Source organism: Ochlerotatus camptorhynchus, unplaced genomic scaffold, assembly GCF_037179485.1.
Source record: "Ochlerotatus camptorhynchus isolate MF236.1 unplaced genomic scaffold, CSIRO-AGI_Acam_v1.1 ptg000177l, whole genome shotgun sequence".
In the NCBI taxonomy this organism is placed as follows: Eukaryota; Metazoa; Arthropoda; class Insecta; order Diptera; family Culicidae; genus Ochlerotatus; species Ochlerotatus camptorhynchus.
In genome coordinates this window covers 2,013,634-2,034,145 of record NW_027040667.1, presented here as the reverse complement: position 1 = coordinate 2,034,145, position 20,512 = coordinate 2,013,634, and the positions used below count along the sequence as shown (strand labels likewise).

General features: G+C 38.5%; 1 protein-coding gene across 1 annotated transcript; it reads left to right on the top strand.

Moving 5' to 3' along the window:
• Window positions 1–5,231: 5,231 nt before the first annotated feature.
• On the top strand, window positions 5,232–20,008 carry slx1 (Nuclease slx1). Its single transcript, XM_065222765.1, has 4 exons — window positions 5,232–5,482; window positions 18,878–18,929; window positions 19,008–19,202; window positions 19,293–20,008. The coding sequence occupies exons 1-4, from the start codon at window positions 5,289–5,291 to the stop codon at window positions 19,989–19,991; spliced, it is 1,140 nt and encodes a 379-aa protein (XP_065078837.1). The 5' UTR covers window positions 5,232–5,288; the 3' UTR covers window positions 19,992–20,008.
• The last annotated feature ends 504 nt before the right edge of the window (window positions 20,009–20,512 follow it).

Genomic DNA, 20,512 nt, shown 5'->3' with positions numbered 1-20,512 from the left:
AACTGTTAATGAAAAAAATCTTCCAAAATCTTGATATTCACCGATTTCACATTGATCGAGCCATTCTCATTCATCAAAACGGATTGTACAGCTTCTCAACTGTTCGCAGGGTTGGTCATGAATTGTCAATTTTCACATTCAAAATGAATCTGAAACTAGCATTAAAAATATAGTATATGAGTCACGCTTGAATGCCATGATTAAATGACATAAAGTTTACCTTATTACATGACAATTGATTCCATATTCGTTGAAGGTCTCATCGATGCTCATCAGCAAGATTTTGTTATCCTTCATCACCAACAACCCGTGGATGCCGCGTCTACGCTCCGGATCTGGTGGCTCGGCATTGTTCTTTTTAGCTTCATCCTTTAGCATTCGCTGGTCGATGTGGAACTTTTCTTTTATCTTTTCCTTCAAAACATCCATATTTATCGCTACGACCAACATTACATTCTTGGGTTCACACTACTGGATCTGCATTAGCACTGAAACCAGGACTGAAACTCATGTATTCGATCGACATCTTAAATTCAACCACCTGTCGATTCTCGAACTCCGACTTTTTCGCTCCACTGAAAATCTTGTGTCCGACCGTTCCCTGGCCCTAATCAATTTGTTATGGTTATTTTGCTCAACGACGTTTTTGGGGTATCATCCAAACCATTTGTGGAAAAGTTCGACTGTTGGGGTTATTGTTTATGGTATTTGTTTATTAGGAGGACGCAATAATATTATTTTTAGGCGTTTATTTCGTCTTCCTCCTGCAGTGAGAGGGCCAATGCCCGTTTCAAGGACAAATCTGTACACAATCAAATAAAAAGGAGCCGCAGGAGGATCTGTCATTATCAGTGATATGTTATGGTTCACACAGAGAAATGGCTGAGTGGTGCGAAGTGAAATTTTCTTCATGTTGGTAGTGTTGAAATAAACGTTTCATCACCGTCGGTTGGTAGAGAGAAGTGTCAACCGGCTTTTTGTGCAGAGCCGATTCGTGACTTTGTGATTGTTTGTTGACATTGTTCATAGCTGGAGTTTTTACGGAGTGGAATAAAATTCAGAATGAAGTATTTTGCTCTCTTTTGCAATTATAAAGATGGACACGACGAAAAGCGAAGCCTATTCAGGTTTCCCAAGGATTCAGCAGTACGAAAAGAGTGGCTCAGTTTCTGTGAGGGGGGGGGGGAGTCAAGAAAGAATAAAACCCTGACACATCCTCTACCTGACTTGCAATCAAACATAGTAATTTTTATTTGTATAAATTGTTGCAAATCAGATGCAAATTTAATGTGGCCGACGATATCTATGGAAGTGCTGTCGAAATTCCCTGGGACCTCCAATGGCAACGATTTGACTTCCCTCCAAATCGCGTGAAACTCGAACATGAAAACTCTATAGAACCCCCGTAGAACCTCGCTGGCAGCAACTAAAATATCCACTGAAACCTCTTCTGTCGCGGGAAAAATCTGTTGAAATTTCCTGGAACTTTTGTACTATCATCACAAATCTCCTTAGAACGTTCTCCGAAGTCACAGTCGTTCCTGAGCGAAAAAAAATCGGAGGGGTTTTTTTTCAGCGCAGGAGTCTACTTTGGTCCAAAATACGCAATAATACTGTTATTTTTAATTGTTTGAGTCGTTTCAAATCACGAAAAACATTACTGAAAAATATTTATTTTTTATTTTGGACGATAACAATACTTCTATCTATTTCAACGAACCACAATGATAAAAAAGTGGTTCGATTTGACAGCTCGAAAGTGGTTCGATTTTGAGGTCCGTCTTCGCACCACTCAGAGAAATGGTTTTTAAATTCAAATGGATATATTTTTGACTCAGGGCCTAATATATTTGTGATATTGTTTCAAATATGTTATTCGGTTAATTCAACGAAAAATATTTTTGAATCAACAAACCGGTTGTAGAGTCAATAATCTGCTTGTTGATTCTAAAAACTATTTTGTTGAAATAGTGATACAATATTTTTGAATCAATAACCGAGGGGCAATTCACTGCTCTCAAGAATGAATCGAAAATACGTTTATGAAAAAAATACACAAAAATTCATCATTACTCGTCATTACTAAAAAAAATGCAAAAAAATACAAAATTCGGAAAAAAATACAAAAATATTCGACGAATAATAAAAATACACGATAATTCGTCATTTGGACGAAAAAATCGAAAATATGTACAATCAAAATGCTGAATTCGAACAAAATGCGTAAATTTATTATTTTGTATTTTAATCCGAACTCGAATCACAAAACAATGCATTAATGAGTAGAATTTCGCCCATTTTTAAGAAAAGTGCCTTAAATCATTTATTAAATAAAAAAAAACATTTTGAGTAGTTGTGAGCCACAAACAAGTAACGATTATTCATTAATGCGTAACAGATGCTTATTAATGCGTAATGAGCGATGTAAGGGGCTGTTCATAAACTACGTAGACAATTTAGGGGGGGGTATGGCAATTATCCGCGGCCCATACAAATTTTAAAAATTTTGTCTGGACAATTGTCTACGCAGGGTTTGGGGGCGGAGAAACCTAAAAAAACTGTCTACGTAGTTAATGAACAGTTCCTAATGAGTTAATGAGTTAAGCCTCTTTTCTTTAAAATGGGTGAAATTCTACTCATCAGTGGGTATTTTAAAGTTAGCGTGTGTTGTGCATTTGTCAAACAAAACGTCAACATTGTGAGTTTGATCCGTTTGATCCTCGGTTCGAGTGGTAAACATAAACACTGAAATGGCAGAATACACTTATAACTGATTTCCAATACATTAATGCATAAAAATACACTTTTATTTTTATAATACACAAAAAAATACATATATTCAAAAAATACAAAAAAATACATTATTACACAAAATACACGTTCATTCGATAAAAAATACTTCAATACGTTCATCAATGCGTTGGCCTGAATCGAAAATACACAAGTGAATCGCCCCTCGTCAATAACAAAATACATTAGGCTCTGAAACAAAAATCCATTTTTCTGCGTGTTGAGAAAATGGTTGCCAGTAAATATTTTTTCTTCGGTTGTAGTTTTGACAGCTCGGTCAATAGGATGAAACACCTAGAAACACCTTCCAGCTAAAGCCCTACAGTAAAAGTATGGACGACTGTCACCACAAAACTGAAAAAAAGCTGTTCCAATCGAGCAAAGCGGTGCATTTTGACGGTTCGATTGGAACAACTTTTGACAGACGTCCATACTTTTACTGTAGGGCTTTACTTCCAGCACCCAAAAACACACATGAAACACAATAAGCACAGACACAAGGTGTTAGAGTGACTTAACCCCTGTTTCCACCTGTTGTTAATACACATTTAAATTTTGTTGCCGAATTTGGTACAGTGAAAGACGTACCGAGATTCAGCTAACAAACGGGAATTTTGCAGAGATCTCCAACAAACAGAAATTTTCATGAAATCTCTGTAAAAATAAATTGCCGAGCTGCTCGGTGGTGCCAATTTCGGCAAAAAATCTAAGTGTGTAGTATTCTTTATTTAAGAGGTAACTCTAAGACTAGAAGGTCCCGAAGAAACGTGCTCAACTTTTAGGTTTAGCTTCGGTCCCAAGCTAATCAATGCACCCCTCGAAACATAGGACGAACCCACGAACCCCTCATTTTATCGCTATGAAAATTTATCTATATTCCATCTCATCTAAACTTTCATAGCGAAACATAGTGTAGTAGTAGAATTTCGATTAGAATGGGGTACGCTTAAAGATGTACTTGGGACCAATAGGCTAATCAAGTAGTGAGCCAATTTAAAATCGTAAGTTTCCACCGGCACTCAATTTTGCATGCTGTATGGAGTAAAATGAGTAAACTGGCTTTGTTCCAATGAGTGGAATCTATCCAGATTCTGGGTGAAAGATTCTGATATCAATTTTTTCTAAGTATATTTATTCATACAAACAGGCCGCCATTACCGTACTGATAAACCGACATGAATGACCATAGCAAAAACAGTAAAATCACAGACAAACAGACATAACACATTGTATATTTCTCACTGTAAAACATCGTCGCTAAAACATTACCGCCATCTGTTGAGTACACTGTTGTGGGTAGTACGCTGAACAGATGGCGGTAGTGTGTAAACGTCAAACGCAAGGGAATTGACTATGCGCGCCACAGGTGGCGGTACTACCAACTACGATACTTTTAAATTGACCGTTAAATGCTTGTTCGATGAACAACTTGGGAGAGTTATGTCTGTTTGTCTGTGGTAAAATTATTGATCAAAGAACACTATTGACATCTGGCTCCATGTTCGCGGGAAATATTTAACTATGCCATGAACCCGCTTGCAAAAGTTATGGATTGGTTCGTGTCTGATCTATTCTGGACAAATTATTTTTATCTAGATAAAAAATCCTACACGCTATTTCAAAACTACCCAAATTTGGGTAAGATCCACCCAGATCCGTCAAAACTGAACCTACCCAAAAATGGGTAAACTGTGTTGGAGGTGACAAGTTGACAAATGAACAACATTAACATCAATCCGATCGACGTTGTTCATTTGTCAACTTGTCACTCCCAACACAGTTTACCCATTTTTGGGTAGGTTCAGTTTTGACGGATCTGGGTGGATCCTACCCAAATTTGAGTAGTTTTGAAATAGCGTGTATGGTTTTGACAGTTCGGAGCACTGCACATTTAAATCGGCCGTTTACAATTTTCGGGCATAAGTCAGAATTAAGTGTCTTGTCGGTGATTACCAAGCATGGAAAGCTGGATAAGTTAGATTCATTTGCCGTGATTCTCTCTTTGAGTTGCTCTCTGTGGTCGTGTAAAACCCTACAATTGCCATTTATGAAGAATAGCCCTGTGGCTGAAATCATTTAACAATAAATCAACAATAAACAAGAACGTACGTTACATGTTCCTTCAATATTTCTTAAAAGTGAGTAAAAATCTACTCTCTTTCGGTAAAACTGGAACTACTCTAAAGTGAGTAAACCTATAGTTACTTTGTGCAGTATTACCATAGAGGTATTACTGAGAAATGAGTAAACAATGTTTTTAGACAAACAGAGGAGAAGTTACTCACTTTGCTAAATCAATGTTACTCAGATTTTGACATTTTGTACAAAAATATCAAACTGAGTAGAAGTTACTCACTTTTGAGTAACATTGAGCAAGCGTGTATGAAAAGGGATTTTTGTTCTTTTTATTTGATGCTGTTGTTAATAGTGAAGAGGGTGAAGAGTGATATTAGCTTTTTAATTCGCGTTAAGCAGAACTAAAAATCAAACATATAGGTATGGTTCCACAGTCAGCAGTGCAAGAGATCGAGGATTTCTTCGGAGTGTACTTGTTGGTGAGCAAAAATGCTAACCCAAAGTTTGCCGGTCAAACGTACATCGGTTATACCGTTGACCCCAACCGCCGGATAAAGCAGCATAATGGCGGCACGGACGCCGGCGGGGCTAAGCGGACATCCAAGCGTGGTCCTTGGTGAGTCCTTGACATTTCTTATTAACCATGTACACTCAGGTCTTTTTTTTACACGGGGGATATGTACCGTGTAACAAAACCTACCGAGATTTTGATTTTTCACATGCTTAAATGTTTTTCAAAAATCGGATTTTAATGCCATTTGTAATTATAGCATGCTATGGTCCATATATACATTTGAAAAATTTCTGTATTTACACCAAAAATTGTGATTTTTTTAAAGTATGCCATTCGATTACCATTATGTCGGAAATTCGAAGTCACCCAAATTTGAGATTAGCTTACTTATAACCCTTAAATGCATGATTTTTTATTTTGGAATAATTTTTTTTCTTGTGATATATATTGCGCTTACTATTAAAATGTTGTTTCACTATGTTTAAAGACAAACATAGGTATGTTATCAATTGGCAACACTATGCATTTAAGGAATAAACCACATAAAGTGCAGGAATCAAGGAGCTGCCAGCATGTTTCTGTTGTCTGCTATTGATCACATGCGGTTTAAAAGTGGAAAAGCTTCGGCGTTCACCTCTTTGTTCACTCTTTTGTCAACCTCAAATATTCACAAGCATTCCCAGCAATCAAGAGTTCATGAATAATCGACGAAGCATTATAATACACTAGCAACCCCGCAATCAGATACTATCGTAATTTTCAGGAACGTCAGGAATGCATTGAATATTATATTCTAAATGCTCCGTATTGCGAGGGGCATGCTATACAAAGAACCGGTGCGTTGAAGTTAAAATCGTTAAAATCCAATCAAAAGTACTTTAAGTAATTATTGTGTTTTGAATTAGTACTGACGGTAATTAAATTGTAACTAGCCCCGTAACGTGGGTAGATCACCTTTTCGTGGTACGTTACGGGATGTAAGATCTACCACCGATTCCTAGTCTTGACTACTTCAAACTAGGGGAACAGGATTTTACAGTAATCAAAGGAACACATCTTAGTCCTTGTTACTTTTTATGCCTTGTTGATAGTGATAAGTCCTCGGGTTGCGTGGACCGAGGATGATCTTGAAACAAGGAAAAAATGAGTTAGTTAGTCTTCACCTATGTGATTCCTAATCTTCTATTCGTTGTTTCCTAGTTTGAAGTGGTTAAGACTAGGGTTCTGATGCATGGTCATTATCGGTGTCATGTCTTGTTTTTTTTGCTAAGGAATCCAATTTTGACTGACAAAGGGGCGCGCCTTTGGAGGGTGTTTCAACATTCCGAAGGGTATAAATAGCGGGACCTTTCAATTAGAATCGATTCCTTGCGATAAAGGCAAGAATGACAACTGTATCAAAACCGAATACTTCATCATTTCTCAATAGTGATGGAGTAATACGACATGCACTAAACTAAGGACACGGGATATACTACAATAGATCAAATTACTGGTCGCAGTGGTTTTATGTCCCGAACAGAGGAAAAAAAAAATTAAATTGTACTATCCGCACTTAATGTAATTAAAAGTATGGAAAATGTAATCAACGTACTTTAATTACAAAATTTCGACTGTAATTAATGGACTTAAAAAGTAGTTAGTGTTCTACTTTGTGTAATTTATGTAACTAAAGCAGTAGTTACTGGAATTAATTTAATTGCAGCCGTTGCCTGCGTTGGAGTTAAAGGTTATTGCGTGCCCCTAGGCGTATTGGTCGTTCCGCTTGTAGTGTAATATTACGTTATACGATGTACACAGATTTTGGCAACAAATCATTTTAGTGATTGTAATATTGTATCCCTTTTTTACCATCAATGAGTTCAATACATCATCATGAATTTTTTTCACATTGATTGATACTCTTCAAATTACCCTACAATAAGCGTTTGTCCTCAATTAGCTCTAATCCCATATGCTACGTGTATTCGTTAATGCCGGTTCCTATAGTGCGGTCCTGAGTGGTGCGAAGTGAAATTTTCTTCATGTTGGTAGTGTTGAAATAAACGTTTCATCACCGTCGGTTGGTAGAGAGAAGTGTCAAACGGCTTTTTGTGCAGAGCCGATTCGTGACTTTGTGATTGTTTGTTGACATTGTTCATAGCTGGAGTTTTTACGGAGTGGAATAAAATTCAGAATGAAGTATTTTGCTCTCTTTTGCAATTATAAAGATGGACACGACGAAAAGCGAAGCCTATTCAGGTTTCCCAAGGATTCAGCAGTACGAAAAGAGTGGCTCAGTTTCTGTGAGGGGGGGGGGGGGAGTCAAGAAAGAATAAAACCCTGACACATCCTCTACCTGACTTGCAATCAAACATAGTAATTTTTATTTGTATAAATTGTTGCAAATCAGATGCAAATTTAATGTGGCCGACGATATCTATGGAAGTGCTGTCGAAATTCCCTGGGACCTCCAATGGCAACGATTTGACTTCCCTCCAAATCGCGTGAAACTCGAACATGAAAACTCTATAGAACCCCCGTAGAACCTCGCTGGCAGCAACTAAAATATCCACTGAAACCTCTTCTGTCGCGGGAAAAATCTGTTGAAATTTCCTGGAACTTTTGTACTATCATCACAAATCTCCTTAGAACGTTCTCCGAAGTCACAGTCGTTCCTGAGCGAAAAAAAATCGGAGGGGTTTTTTTTCAGCGCAGGAGTCTACTTTGGTCCAAAATACGCAATAATACTGTTATTTTTAATTGTTTGAGTCGTTTCAAATCACGAAAAACATTACTGAAAAATATTTATTTTTTATTTTGGACGATAACAATACTTCTATCTATTTCAACGAACCACAATGATAAAAAAGTGGTTCGATTTGACAGCTCGAAAGTGGTTCGATTTTGAGGTCCGTCTTCGCACCACTCAGGTGCGGTCCCTATATATTAACCGTGCTATAGGAATCTTGACTGTATTTTTTTGCTGTTTACATAATAAAGTGATGGGCGGTGCTAAAATTCCTAAAAATAGACTGGGCTACTCCAATTAAAAATAACATAATCGAACAATAATCCAAATGATTGAACTATTCCACAAATGGTTTGGATGATACCCGAACACGCCGTTAAGCAAATTAACCATACCATTTTTATTAGGGTTTTATCATACGGGTCCGTATTTCTGATAAATTCAATCAATACTGAATATTTCGTAGAACCGGCATCACTGACTTGCATTTGTTTTGTTTTTATTCAACACATGCTGCAGCTGACGCGTTGACAGACCGAGGGAAAAGCAACTAGTGAAAAAAATGCATGGACGAGGGATGTTTCGTTTGCAAATCAATGCTTCGGAATGTGCAAGATAGAGGGTGCTAGCACAGACAAACAGACATAACACATTGAATATTCATCATTGTAAAACATCGTCGCTAAAACATTATCGCCATCTGTTGAGTACACTGTGGTGGTTAGTACGCTGAACAGATGGCAGTAGTGTGTATCGTCAAACACAAGGGAATTGACTATGCGCGCCACAGATGGCGGTACTACCAACTACGATACTTTTAAATTGATCGCTAAATGCTTGTTCGTTGAACAACTTGCGAGTATTATGTATGTTTGTCTGTGGTGCTAGTGTGCACGCTTGATGATATTTTTTGAAGAATTTTCTTCTAAGAGTTACTATGTCTGTTTGTCTGTGCTGATACCGTCGAAGCTGATTGAGCGAGTACCTGATTTTCTCGAACTATCAGAGCCGACCAAAACTTTAGACTTGCCTCACTAAAAGTAAGGCCTATGCTTCTAATGTAGTACGACTAGGGATCATAATAAAGCTTGAGGCTAGTTTCCCTTCTAAAGTGAGAGTAAAACACTACTCATTCAATTTATTCAATCAATATGTTTATATATATGTTGGCCTATGGATCTAAGATTGTTGGGCCCATCGCTAAAAAGTTGCTATTTATCAATTTTATCTAGATGAGATGCGTCATTGGAACGGTACTAATGGATATTTTTGGTCGCTTTTGAAAATTTAGTCGATTGCTGAATTTATGTATGGGCCCAAATAAGGGGCATTTAGGCCGACATTACATCCATTTCCCCTACTAGTTTCAAATATTAAAAATTCTACTCCTGCTAAGATATGCTCATGCTATGCAGAGAGAAAAAGACGAACTTTAACTTTTCTAAAACTTATTCCTGCTTCACTATCAGTTACTATTGTAGATGCATTTGAGACCAAGGTAAATCTTATCTGCGCATAGACGAGCCCGCATAAACAATAACCATAAGAAGCGCTTAAGCACCATTTCGGGATATCATCCCAACTTTATGTGGTATGGTCGTTCCATCTATGATATCGTATGTGTAAGGTACCCGTTTATTAGGGAGTGCACCGATGAATTTGAGTTCATGCACTGATGGAAATTTGACAGGGGAGCAGGGCAATGTTTACTAAAAATGAACACTAAATGTTCATTATTAATGAACATTGCCCCACTCTCCTGTCAAATTTTCATGAACCCAAATCCGTCGTCTATAGACGAGTGCAAGGGTGAACTTTTGTTCATCTACTGAAATAAAAATTACACAACAGCGGGGCCCTGTTTACTAAAAATTAACACATGAATAATACTCGCGTAACATTTGAAAAGGGTCTATCATCTTTTATAAATAATTTGCTAGGTCATTTTCACGAGAACCGAAGTACGCTCACGCAAACCAAGAGCACTATCGGGAAGGAGAGAATTTCCCCTACCCGATGGTGTTGTTAGTTTGCGTGGACGTATTCGGTTCGCGCAAAAAGGGCTTAACAAGTTTTGTGTACAAAAGTATTATTCATGTGTTCATTTTTAGTAAACAGGGCCCCGCTGTTGTGTCACTTTTTGTCGAGTGAATGAACTCAAATCCATCCATGCACTCGTCTATGCGCTCCGTATACACTAGACTCTCACGCGACTCCTATGATGCAGACTAGAAACATAGAAACATGAATTAAGAATTTTACTTATGCTACTTTCTAATCAGTGTCTGTATTTATATCATTTACCATCACACGCAGAGAGTAGCGCTTCAACCCAGTGTAACTGAGTTGCGTTTGTTTTGAAAATCCTCGCTGTTACATACGAGCGAAATGAACAAACGAGCTCATTATACATTATAAATTCAAATAAGCAATGCCCTTGCTGTATCTCTTCGAACCGACAGGGGCTCCAGATGGATCAGTTGCAACCGACTTTCATAGCTAGGCAATCGGAAGGGATCCGTCCACGATAGTTTACGTAGCGCATATCTCAGGGGCCGTCGCTGAACAGACTCAACTCTTTTGACACCATTGTTGGAGTGAGGAGTCCAGACTACCGAGCAGTATTCTAATATAAAGCGAGACAAGGAGTAGTACAACGATTTAAGGCAGTGATATCCGTGAAGTCTTTGGCAATCCTGAAGATAAACCCTAGAATTCTGGAAGCTTTGTCGACGGCATACGAGATGTGCGGATTGAAAGAGAGTTGTGCATCCGGAATCACAGCTAGGTCCTTAATTTGGCTGACGCGTTCAAATTCAGTGCCTTACAAAATATACTTGAACATAATATGTAGTCTGTTTCTTGCGCGAAAAAGAGATAATCGAGCATTTGGACGGGTTAACCTCCATATGATTCAGAATACACCAATCAGCAAAAGCATTCAGCTGACGTTGAAGAGAGCAACAGTCTTCAATTGAGTGAAATCGAAGGTAGAGTTTAAGGTATTCTGCGTAAGCTAATCGTGGTCCCTCAATTACCAGGTTCACGTCGTTGAAGTAAATCGGGAAAATCAGCAGTCCCATGTGACTACCCTGGGGTACCCGAGAAGGAACGAATATCTCGATACCTTAAATTGGTATGGATGAGCCTGACATAAGAGGTAAAATACCAAAAAATAATACCAAAAAAATGTTCCCACAATACCATTCCAATACCAAGTTATGATTAAAACAAAACAATACCACCCAGGTATTTATTTGGTATCCAAATATCAGTTTTTGGTATTTACAAAGTATTTTGCATGTATTTTTTTGGTATTATTCCTTGGTATTTTACCTCTTATGTCATGCTGGTCAATACCAAATTTTGGTATCATATCAGAATGAGGTATTCATTAGTTATTTTCTCCTGCTCGGGTATACCGGACGTGGCAGCGAATATACGGGACTGGTGATCACCAATGATTAAAGTAAGATAGCGATCGGTGAGGTACGACTGAAACCATTGCAAAAGGCAGCCGTGGTTGCCAGGCTTGTCCAGTTTTGCGATTGATATGCGTGATTCAATTTATCGAAGGCAGCAGATAAGTCAGTATAAATGACATCCGTCTGAGCATGATTTGACATACTGTTAGAGATGTAAGGTAGAAAAGGGGCAAATGCACACCGAGCAAAACGCCCGTTTGATTTTTCATGGCAATTCCACTCTTAATTCTGGGATTTTTTGAGCCGAAATACTAGTTTAAGGAGTTTAAGGAATGCTATGAAAAATCGTATCGGGCGTTTTACCTCGGGGTGCATTTTGGGCTGTTTTCTTCTAGGAAGTAAGGCACAGTAAGTTTGTGGCAGTGGAGCGACCATCCATAAAACCATACTACTATACGGCTTATAGTGAGCGAGTAATGGTTCCATAACAACGAGTTCGAACAATTTAGCAACAGCGCTAAGCGAAGTGATGCCACGGTAGTTGCCAACGTTCTGTTTGTTACCCTTCTTGTGTACTAGAAACATGTGCGCTAGCTTCCAACAGGATGGGAAAACGCCGACAGTCACAGACCGTTGAAAAACGTGCAGCAGTGGAGACAACAAACTGTCCAAGTGCGTTTTGAGGAACGCCGATGGAATTTCGTCAGGACCCGGATTGTACAACAAATTGAGTTTGAGGAAGCCCTGGAAAACATCTCGGGATTGATGTCAATTCTGCTCATGGTTTGGTCAGAGAGTGGTACGTAACTGGCAGCCAGTCGGGCATGGTCGTCACTCAGTCTCTCGCCCGTGACGACACTAGCACATTTTTCAGAGTATAGCTGACAGATATCTTGCGTAGATGTGGCCACGTTACCATTATTTATTATAGACGAGGGCAGACCAGCTTCATATTCGTTGACAAACTTCCAAAACTGCAATCCACGTTGATACTGAAGAATGCACCGTTTCGCAACTCGTTGCTATTCGTGATTGATCCTTACATAGTGACGTTGAAGGGATAGTGTGCGGTGCTTGATGAATTTCTTAAGAGTGGCTCTCTTTCATGGCGGTATGCCATAGTGGATGGGTCGTATCATGATGAATCTTTTTCGGAACGTGACTTTGGAAATAGTTTGAGCGGCGGACTTAATGTCAACGGTGTCCAATAAGTCGTCCCAATCTAAACTGGAGCGTAACTCGGCGATACTACCATGGTCGGCGTTGCGAAAATCGTAGAGAAAGGTGGCAGTTGAAATATTAAAATCATGCATCAACTAATTGCTTAACGTCACTAGAAGCGGCGGGTGCTGCCGATCCAGTCTCACCAGAGGAGTGGGTGCCTCGCATAAGAAAGGAGCTATGTTCTGGGTGCTTACAAAACAAAAATCCAAACTGCGGTTGTTCTGGTTAATAACATGATTGATTTGAGAAAGAGTGGCTCCAGAAGGAGTGAACCGTTGGAATGGATGGCAGAGTGATCCATATCAGGATAGAGGAAGCCGTTGCGAGTTTTTTTTCCATGAAATCCCCGGGAGATTGAAGTCACCGAACATGATATTTTCATCGATTGCTTTAGCGGTATCCAGAACAGAGGAAAGTACACCGCACAGAGAAACAAGGTACGATCGCCCAGTTTGATCGACGTCCACACCTGCTCTAAGCATATTGCAGCATTATTTTCTAGTAACCTTGCTTTAAACATAGAATGTACAGCCACTAAAACACCTCCACCGTCAACTTTCCGGCTATTAGCAGAATTCCTATCGCAACGGAAAACTTCGTAATCGTCGCCGAACACCTTACGAGAGACCGTGCGTGAATCCAATCATGCCTCCGTGAGAACAATGATGTCGTACTACGCATTTGTTGATATTCACCAGTGCTTAATTCTAGATAGAGCTGGAAATACGCCGTAACAGCTTTTGTAAACAATGACTTCTCCCGTTGATTTCTAGCAACTCAAGGTACGCCTACACAAACCAACATATCCATCGAGTATGGGGAAGTTTTCCTCTATTCGATGGTATTGTTGATTTGCCAGGGAGAGTAATGACTTTCGAGAAATCATCGAGAGAAGTCATTGTTTACAAAAGCTGTAACGCCCTAATTCCAGCTATCTATAGAATTAGGTACTGCAGCTTGACGTCACAAGAATTTTGTTATGTTAAAATTCAAATTCATGCTGGTAGTTGGTCTATCTGTTAAGGTTGTCTTCATTTTCAGCTAAGTTACGTGTAGAGAAATAATTTTTATCAGCACTGCTAGAACGCTTTCTTCTTGTGGTGCAGAGAACAACTGTGGTAAAGCCAAAAATAAATTCTGCGTGCGCCTACACGTGACCTAGACCTAAACCTTGCGCATCTGTATTACTATTCGTGTTCTGCGTATATTGAACATAACCAGACAAAAAGAGACAAAGAAGATGTACATATTTTTTAGGTTTTGGGGTTTTCCTTGTTTTGCCTTTACTTGCGTACTGTTGGGAATATCCTAGGGGTATCCCATTCTAAACTTTAGTACTAGTATACATTAAATACGTTTAAATATCTCATAGGTATTCTTAAATATTTTTAAGTATTTTAAACTTGCATAATTTCCATCATAGTTACCGGTTGCTAGTGTCGTTGGTTGTTGTTGTAAGCCCCGTCAATTTTATAGTTTTCGTCCCTTATGAAATGAAATTAATTCCTGTTTTAATCTAATTTAATTGCAATAAAATCATGATAATTGGTATATGTTTTTCAATTAAGCTTATCTAATAGTGTAAAAAAATCGTGTTATTCAAATTACTGATGCTTTAGAGCAGAGAGCTTCTAGAATCTCTCTATAGTTTCGAGCAGACTTTCCAGTGCGCTATTATGAATTTGGACTCCTTTACAGAGCTGTTCCAGATTCCTAAGAAAATAAGGAACAAGGAATAAGGTATGGAGAAGAAAAAAAATCTTGGCTATACCTATACAACTACGACGATGAAACGAACCTTTTACAGTAGGAAATTGTGCTGATTGCATTACGCTTTTCGGGTTGGAAAACAGTTACTTTAGACTGGTGAAGTAGTTTAATTGACATTTTGCACTTGATGTTTTCATTTGAACATAAATTTCCCAGTTTAAGTAATTGGAACCACCAACGACAAGGTGCTGGTGATTGGGGATTTCAAAAACACTAGCATCGCTATCATTCTGATCCGTAGTGGCAAATAGATTATCCCGGTTGAATCGAAGCGGTAGTTAAAAATGAAAGGTACATTGGGGTAAATGAAAAGTGGTGGGACAAGTGGCTAAATGCCCAACCCATTACGAAACAAAGGATATTAAAAAAAATCCAGTTTAATAAATTTTAGTGGGTAGACAACAATTACCCACTTGCGCCACCAATTTATAACTTATACTGTTCGATCTTTCCAGAACGTGACATGTTAAAGAAGTTGATTGGTTTGTTGTTTTTATTCAAAAGTTTGAATAATCGATACTTATTTATTCACATGTCATGTGTTGAAATAAATTGATTAAATTTAAGTTTTACAATCGTTGCTGTTAGTTAATAGAATCAATGAAAAAATGAATTCTACTTCAACAAATAGCAGATATGGCTTATCAATCATGTCCAGCTCTAATAATGGTTTAACAGATGAGAATTGACGGTTCCAAATCCGAGGAAATGTATGTAGCTCATATTTACAACATGTTTACTATGTGCGCCATAATTCTGCGCAGCACCTAATTCTGCGCATTTCGGCAAAATGTTGCAGTGTTTTACAGTTTTATCTTAATTTATATTTTTACCATGCACAAGTGGCTAATACCTACCATCATGTTCAATTCAATTCAAATTATATACAATTTCAATTTATTTTTGAAATTTTCAAAATAGGCACTTTACGGCAAAATAAACACGTTCGGTGGGAAGCTACAAGATGAAACAGATGCCACAAGCTCGGCAACAAGAACAATGCGAATGGTTTGGAAAACCTTCACAACTTCTTGTTCAGATTCGATAGCCCTAAGAGTCTTAAGTTAGTGTTACATGGCCTAATTATAACGGTCGAAAAGTACTTAATCTTATAACGCAACGATCGATAAAACCAAACAAACAACGAAGGGAAAGGTTCCATGATTGTCAATCTGACTTCTTCCTGTAACATGTCGAACGAATCATCCTAAATGCGCATCAAAGTGTGACATAATTAATAGTGCAGGTATAATGCGAAAATGATGGAATCGGTTTCTACATTGGAGAAATAATCAGCGGCTGTTTTTTCCACCGTTGACGACATTAATTTATAGGTGAATCATTTTTGCAATGATCTTCTCTTATTCCAAGACCATATCTTGATGCCTACAAAACAAAAAGAAACATTTAAAATAGCTGTTAAAGCTTAAAATATTAAAACTGCAGTTTTCAAATATTCACACAAAATCCTTGACGACATCCGATAAATAAACAACTAAAATGTGTTTAGCAACGGTGGTAAAAACCTAATGCAAAATATAGGTTAAGTATTTTTAAGTATTTCCGGGTATCTTAGGTATTTGTAAAAACTTTCTGAGTATAACGCGAGAAATATAAAGTTTAGAGTGGGATGCCCCTAGGGAATATCCTATTTTAATTATAATTATTTCTGCTTGCAACACATATTATGCAATAAGTTTTTCTAGATTAAAAGATAGCAAGCTAATTGATATCGATATGCTTAAAGTTTCCTCAACACATCGCTTCGCTATCAATCATAGTAACCTCCTGGTTGGTTACTGCTTGAACCGAATATCTGGCCCTTGTCATGTTTGAAATGGGATATTTAAAAAAAAAACCATCCCATCGGTTTCCTTTAGAGAGGATCTAGTATAAGAGAGGAGCGGATTCAAAACAAACTGCCTTGGCAACCTATTTTTAGCTGATTAGCAACACTGGCAATGCAATCAAGATAGGCGCTGCTCGATTGGCTCTGGCTTTGACAGTTCTTTTGGTTTATTTTTCTTTCCTGAGTGAGACACCCTGTAAACGGCAAAATTAATCCTGTTGAAAATCGTAAAAAATAACACACACAAAGGATAAAAAATACTCTCCGTTATTTGATTCCAAAAATGCCAGAATTCCATGTTTGGCCTATAATCAAGTGACCGAGAATTGTTCAACCGTAATTCAACATACATATACCACGTTCCGATGTGAAGGCGTGAAGGAGTAGCAGCAAAAAGATGGAGCAATAATGGTAATAATTCGAACCATAATTAACTTAAAGTGGCAATACAACAACGTCATTTGAAAAGCCGCTCAAGTTGAAAGTAGGCTATGCCACATGATTGATATTAAAAGGCTAGTAAAGTGTCATTATATTGAAAACCCGTTATATATAATTTTAAATCCAGCAAAATCTAGGATTTAGAATTGTTTTATTGCTTATTATTGCACGTAACCACAACAATCTTGGCAATTCATTTAATTATTTTCTAATTTAGAGAGCCTTTTAGCTCCCATCGTGTGTCGATTAGTTTAGGTTTTAATGATTATAAATGATTTATTGAGATATATTGTGGACAGGGTTGTTAATGACGGTAACTTCGTCTTATTCCATTTATTTAACGTCGGTATCTGTTCCGCAATCTAGTGCCAATCACCGAGGCACATCAATTAACGACAATCGAATGTGCAGGGAGGCAGCTTCCACACCTGCGAAGGATGTCGTATCCATCAACACACATGGGCCAAACCAGCGGCTTTATTTCCTTTCAGAAGGCACGTGACCAGAGAATTTTTATGCATCAGCAAAATTCCACCGACCTCGGGGCTGGGATTGAACCCAAACCCATTGGGGTGAGAAAGCAGTTACGCTTATCAATACACCACCGGCGCCGGCAACTTTCCATTGAAAACGTTAACGTCATTAACAACCCCGTAGCCTGCAATTATTATTATTATTATTGAAAAATGAATATTGAAAATCCTAAAGAAAAAAAAAATCAAATAACATGTTTTGCTCTGGAATGGGGAATTTACTCTCTCTCTCTCTCTCTCTCTCTCTCTTACATCTCCATTGGGTGCACCACTTTCCTTAGGCTCTGAACCATTTGGTGGATTATTTTAACTTTTGGTTAAAATTTGACAGATGAAAAGTTATCGATTAACCCTGCTATCCGAGCGTGGTTACTTCTGACAGACAAGAAGTTAAATTTTGACAACTATGGCTGAGTTCTTCTCGAAAACCGGTCGATCGACAGCACAGGGATTTTCGAACATTGAAAATAACTTTCGAAATGTCACTTTTAACCATGAGTTAAATTTAGGCTGTGAACCATTTGCCGGGTTAAATTTAACTCGTGGTTAAAAGTGACATTTCGAAAGTTATTTTCTATGTTCGAAAATCCCTGTGCTGTCGATCGACCGGTTTTCGAGAAGAACTTAGCCAAGGTTGTCAAAATTTAACTTCTTGTCTGTCAGAAGTAACCACGCTTGGATAGCAGGGTTAATCGATAACTTTCCATCTGTCAAATTTTAACCAAAAGTTAAAATAATCCACCAAATGGTTCAGAGCCTTAACTCGGCAAATGGTTCACAGCCTTAAACGCTGTCCAGACTGGAGAGTTATAACATGTTATAACGGTTGTCAAATAATTGCAACACAGAAACCACCATCAAGATAGCGCTATAACATGTTATAACTCTGTAGTCTGAACGTACTATTAGGCTGTGAACCGTTTGCCGAGTTAAATTTAACTCGTGGTTAAAAGTGACATTTCGAAAGTTATTTTCTATGTTCGAAAATCCCCGTGCTGTCGATCGACCGGTTTTCGAGCCACGGTTGTCAAAATTTAACTTCTTGTCTGTCAGAAATAACCATGCTCGGATAGCAGGGTTAATCGATAACTTTTCATCTGTCAAATTTTAACCAAAAGTTAAAATAATCCACCAAATGGTTCAGAGCCTTAGGCTGTGAACCATTTGCCGAGTTAAATTTAACTCGTGGTTAAAAGTGACATTTCGAAAGTTATTTTCTATGTTCGAAAATCCCTGTGCTGTCGATCGACCGGTTTTCGAGCAGAACTTAGCCAAGGTTGTCAAAATTTAACTTCTTGTCTGTCAGAAGTAACCACGCTCGGATAGCAGGGTTAATCGATAACTTTCCATCTGTCAAATTTTAACCAAAAGTTAAAATAATCCACCAAATGGTTCAGAGCCTTAGTGATCTTTAACAGATGAAAGATTGCAACTTATCCAAACCATTGCTTGAAATTAACTAGTCATGTTTATAAATCAGCTTTATTACATTGAAACATCAATTTGTAATTCTATACTTTGCAGGGTGATGGTAATGATAGTTCACGGTTTTCCGAACAACATCTCCGCCCTAAGGGTAGGTATTTATTTCCCCTTTGCATGCAACCTGTAGAAATTAGTGGTACAATTCTACGATCATTGATCTTGTTTGCAGTTTGAATGGGCGTGGCAGCAGCCTAAGATGTCTAGACGACTGAAGCAAATTCCCGAACTTCAGAAAAAACAACGCAAGGAGAGCAATTTCGACTACAACTTTCGCATTCTCACCGAAATGCTCCGTATTGGTCCATGGAACAGACTTCCGCTGACAATTCGCTGGCTGACCGATGAGCTTCATCGTGAATTTGAGGTAAAAGTGTCCCTAATTTGCCCTTAACCTTCGAAAAAAAGCTAACGAGACCCATAATTTCGTTTCCATTTATATCACCATTTTACGTAGATAGGAAAGGCGCCCCCTATGCATATGCCAATTTGCTTTGGACGTGTGAAGAAAGTGCCGAAAAAAGGAAAAGCGACCAGGGGCATTCAACGGAGGCGCAAAAGAAACCCCAAAACGGCAGCGTCGGACGTAGAATTGAAGAACAGTAAAAGTAAGCAAATTACGGTTAATTACGATTGCGATGTGGATGAGTATGACCTGCTTGTGATGGTGGCAGAAGGGAAGGAAGCGATCAATCGGAACCAGCCTGTGAACATGCCTTCTTCTGAGGCGCCACAATCGGATGGCACTAATGATGATGGTGATGATGATGATGACGGTGATGATAATAATGACATAACAATCATCTCTGACAACGAGAACGACGATCCAATAATAGAGCTTGTTAGTGACGAACAATCGGGTGTCGATTGTATGATTTGCGACGGACCGATTCGCTCCGATAGAATAAGAAAAGACTTCGCGCTGCGTTGTGTCCAACCACGGTGTAAGTTGATTTGCCACATTGAATGCCTGGCCAATCGCTGTTTGGAACCGGAACAGTACGTTCCCGTTGAGGGAAGCTGCCCGATCTGCGAAAGCCACTTTTTGTGGGGAGATCTGATAAGGAAAGTCAAGGGCTGTAGTGACCTTGTGGAGGATTTGAATAGTACGTATTTGTTGGAGGTGGACGACGTGTCCGACAGTGATGATGATTAAAATGTGCTAGTTTGGCGTGACCCTTTTACTGATCTTTTTTTTTATGAATGTACATATTTCTTTAACTGTTATAAATAAACATTTTTACATTGAATCGATCCATGTGTTTGAGCTGCCTGGGTTATACTTAAATGTACCATTGGAGGACCTATCTTAGCTTCCAGATATATATCCACTGTATCTGAACAATGGTCTTTAATTTAAGAAAAAGAAATGCAAGCTAGCTGGTTGAAATAGGGCATTTCATTGAAATAGGGCAACAGACTATTCCAAGCAGCCATAAGCGTTAATCTAGAGCCTAGAAACTGCTTCATTTTTGCACTGATAGTGCTAATAAGTTAAAGCCTTTCACGAGCACTGCTGATCAGCACTGCTACTGCCAACGGAATTAAGACACCACTTCGAAAAACATGCGTTTGATCACGACTACCATCACAATCTTTCCTGTTTAGAGACCTTCGCAGTTTTCAACTCCCATCTCCGGAATAGATCTCATCTTGATTCTGAGTCACATGCAGCAA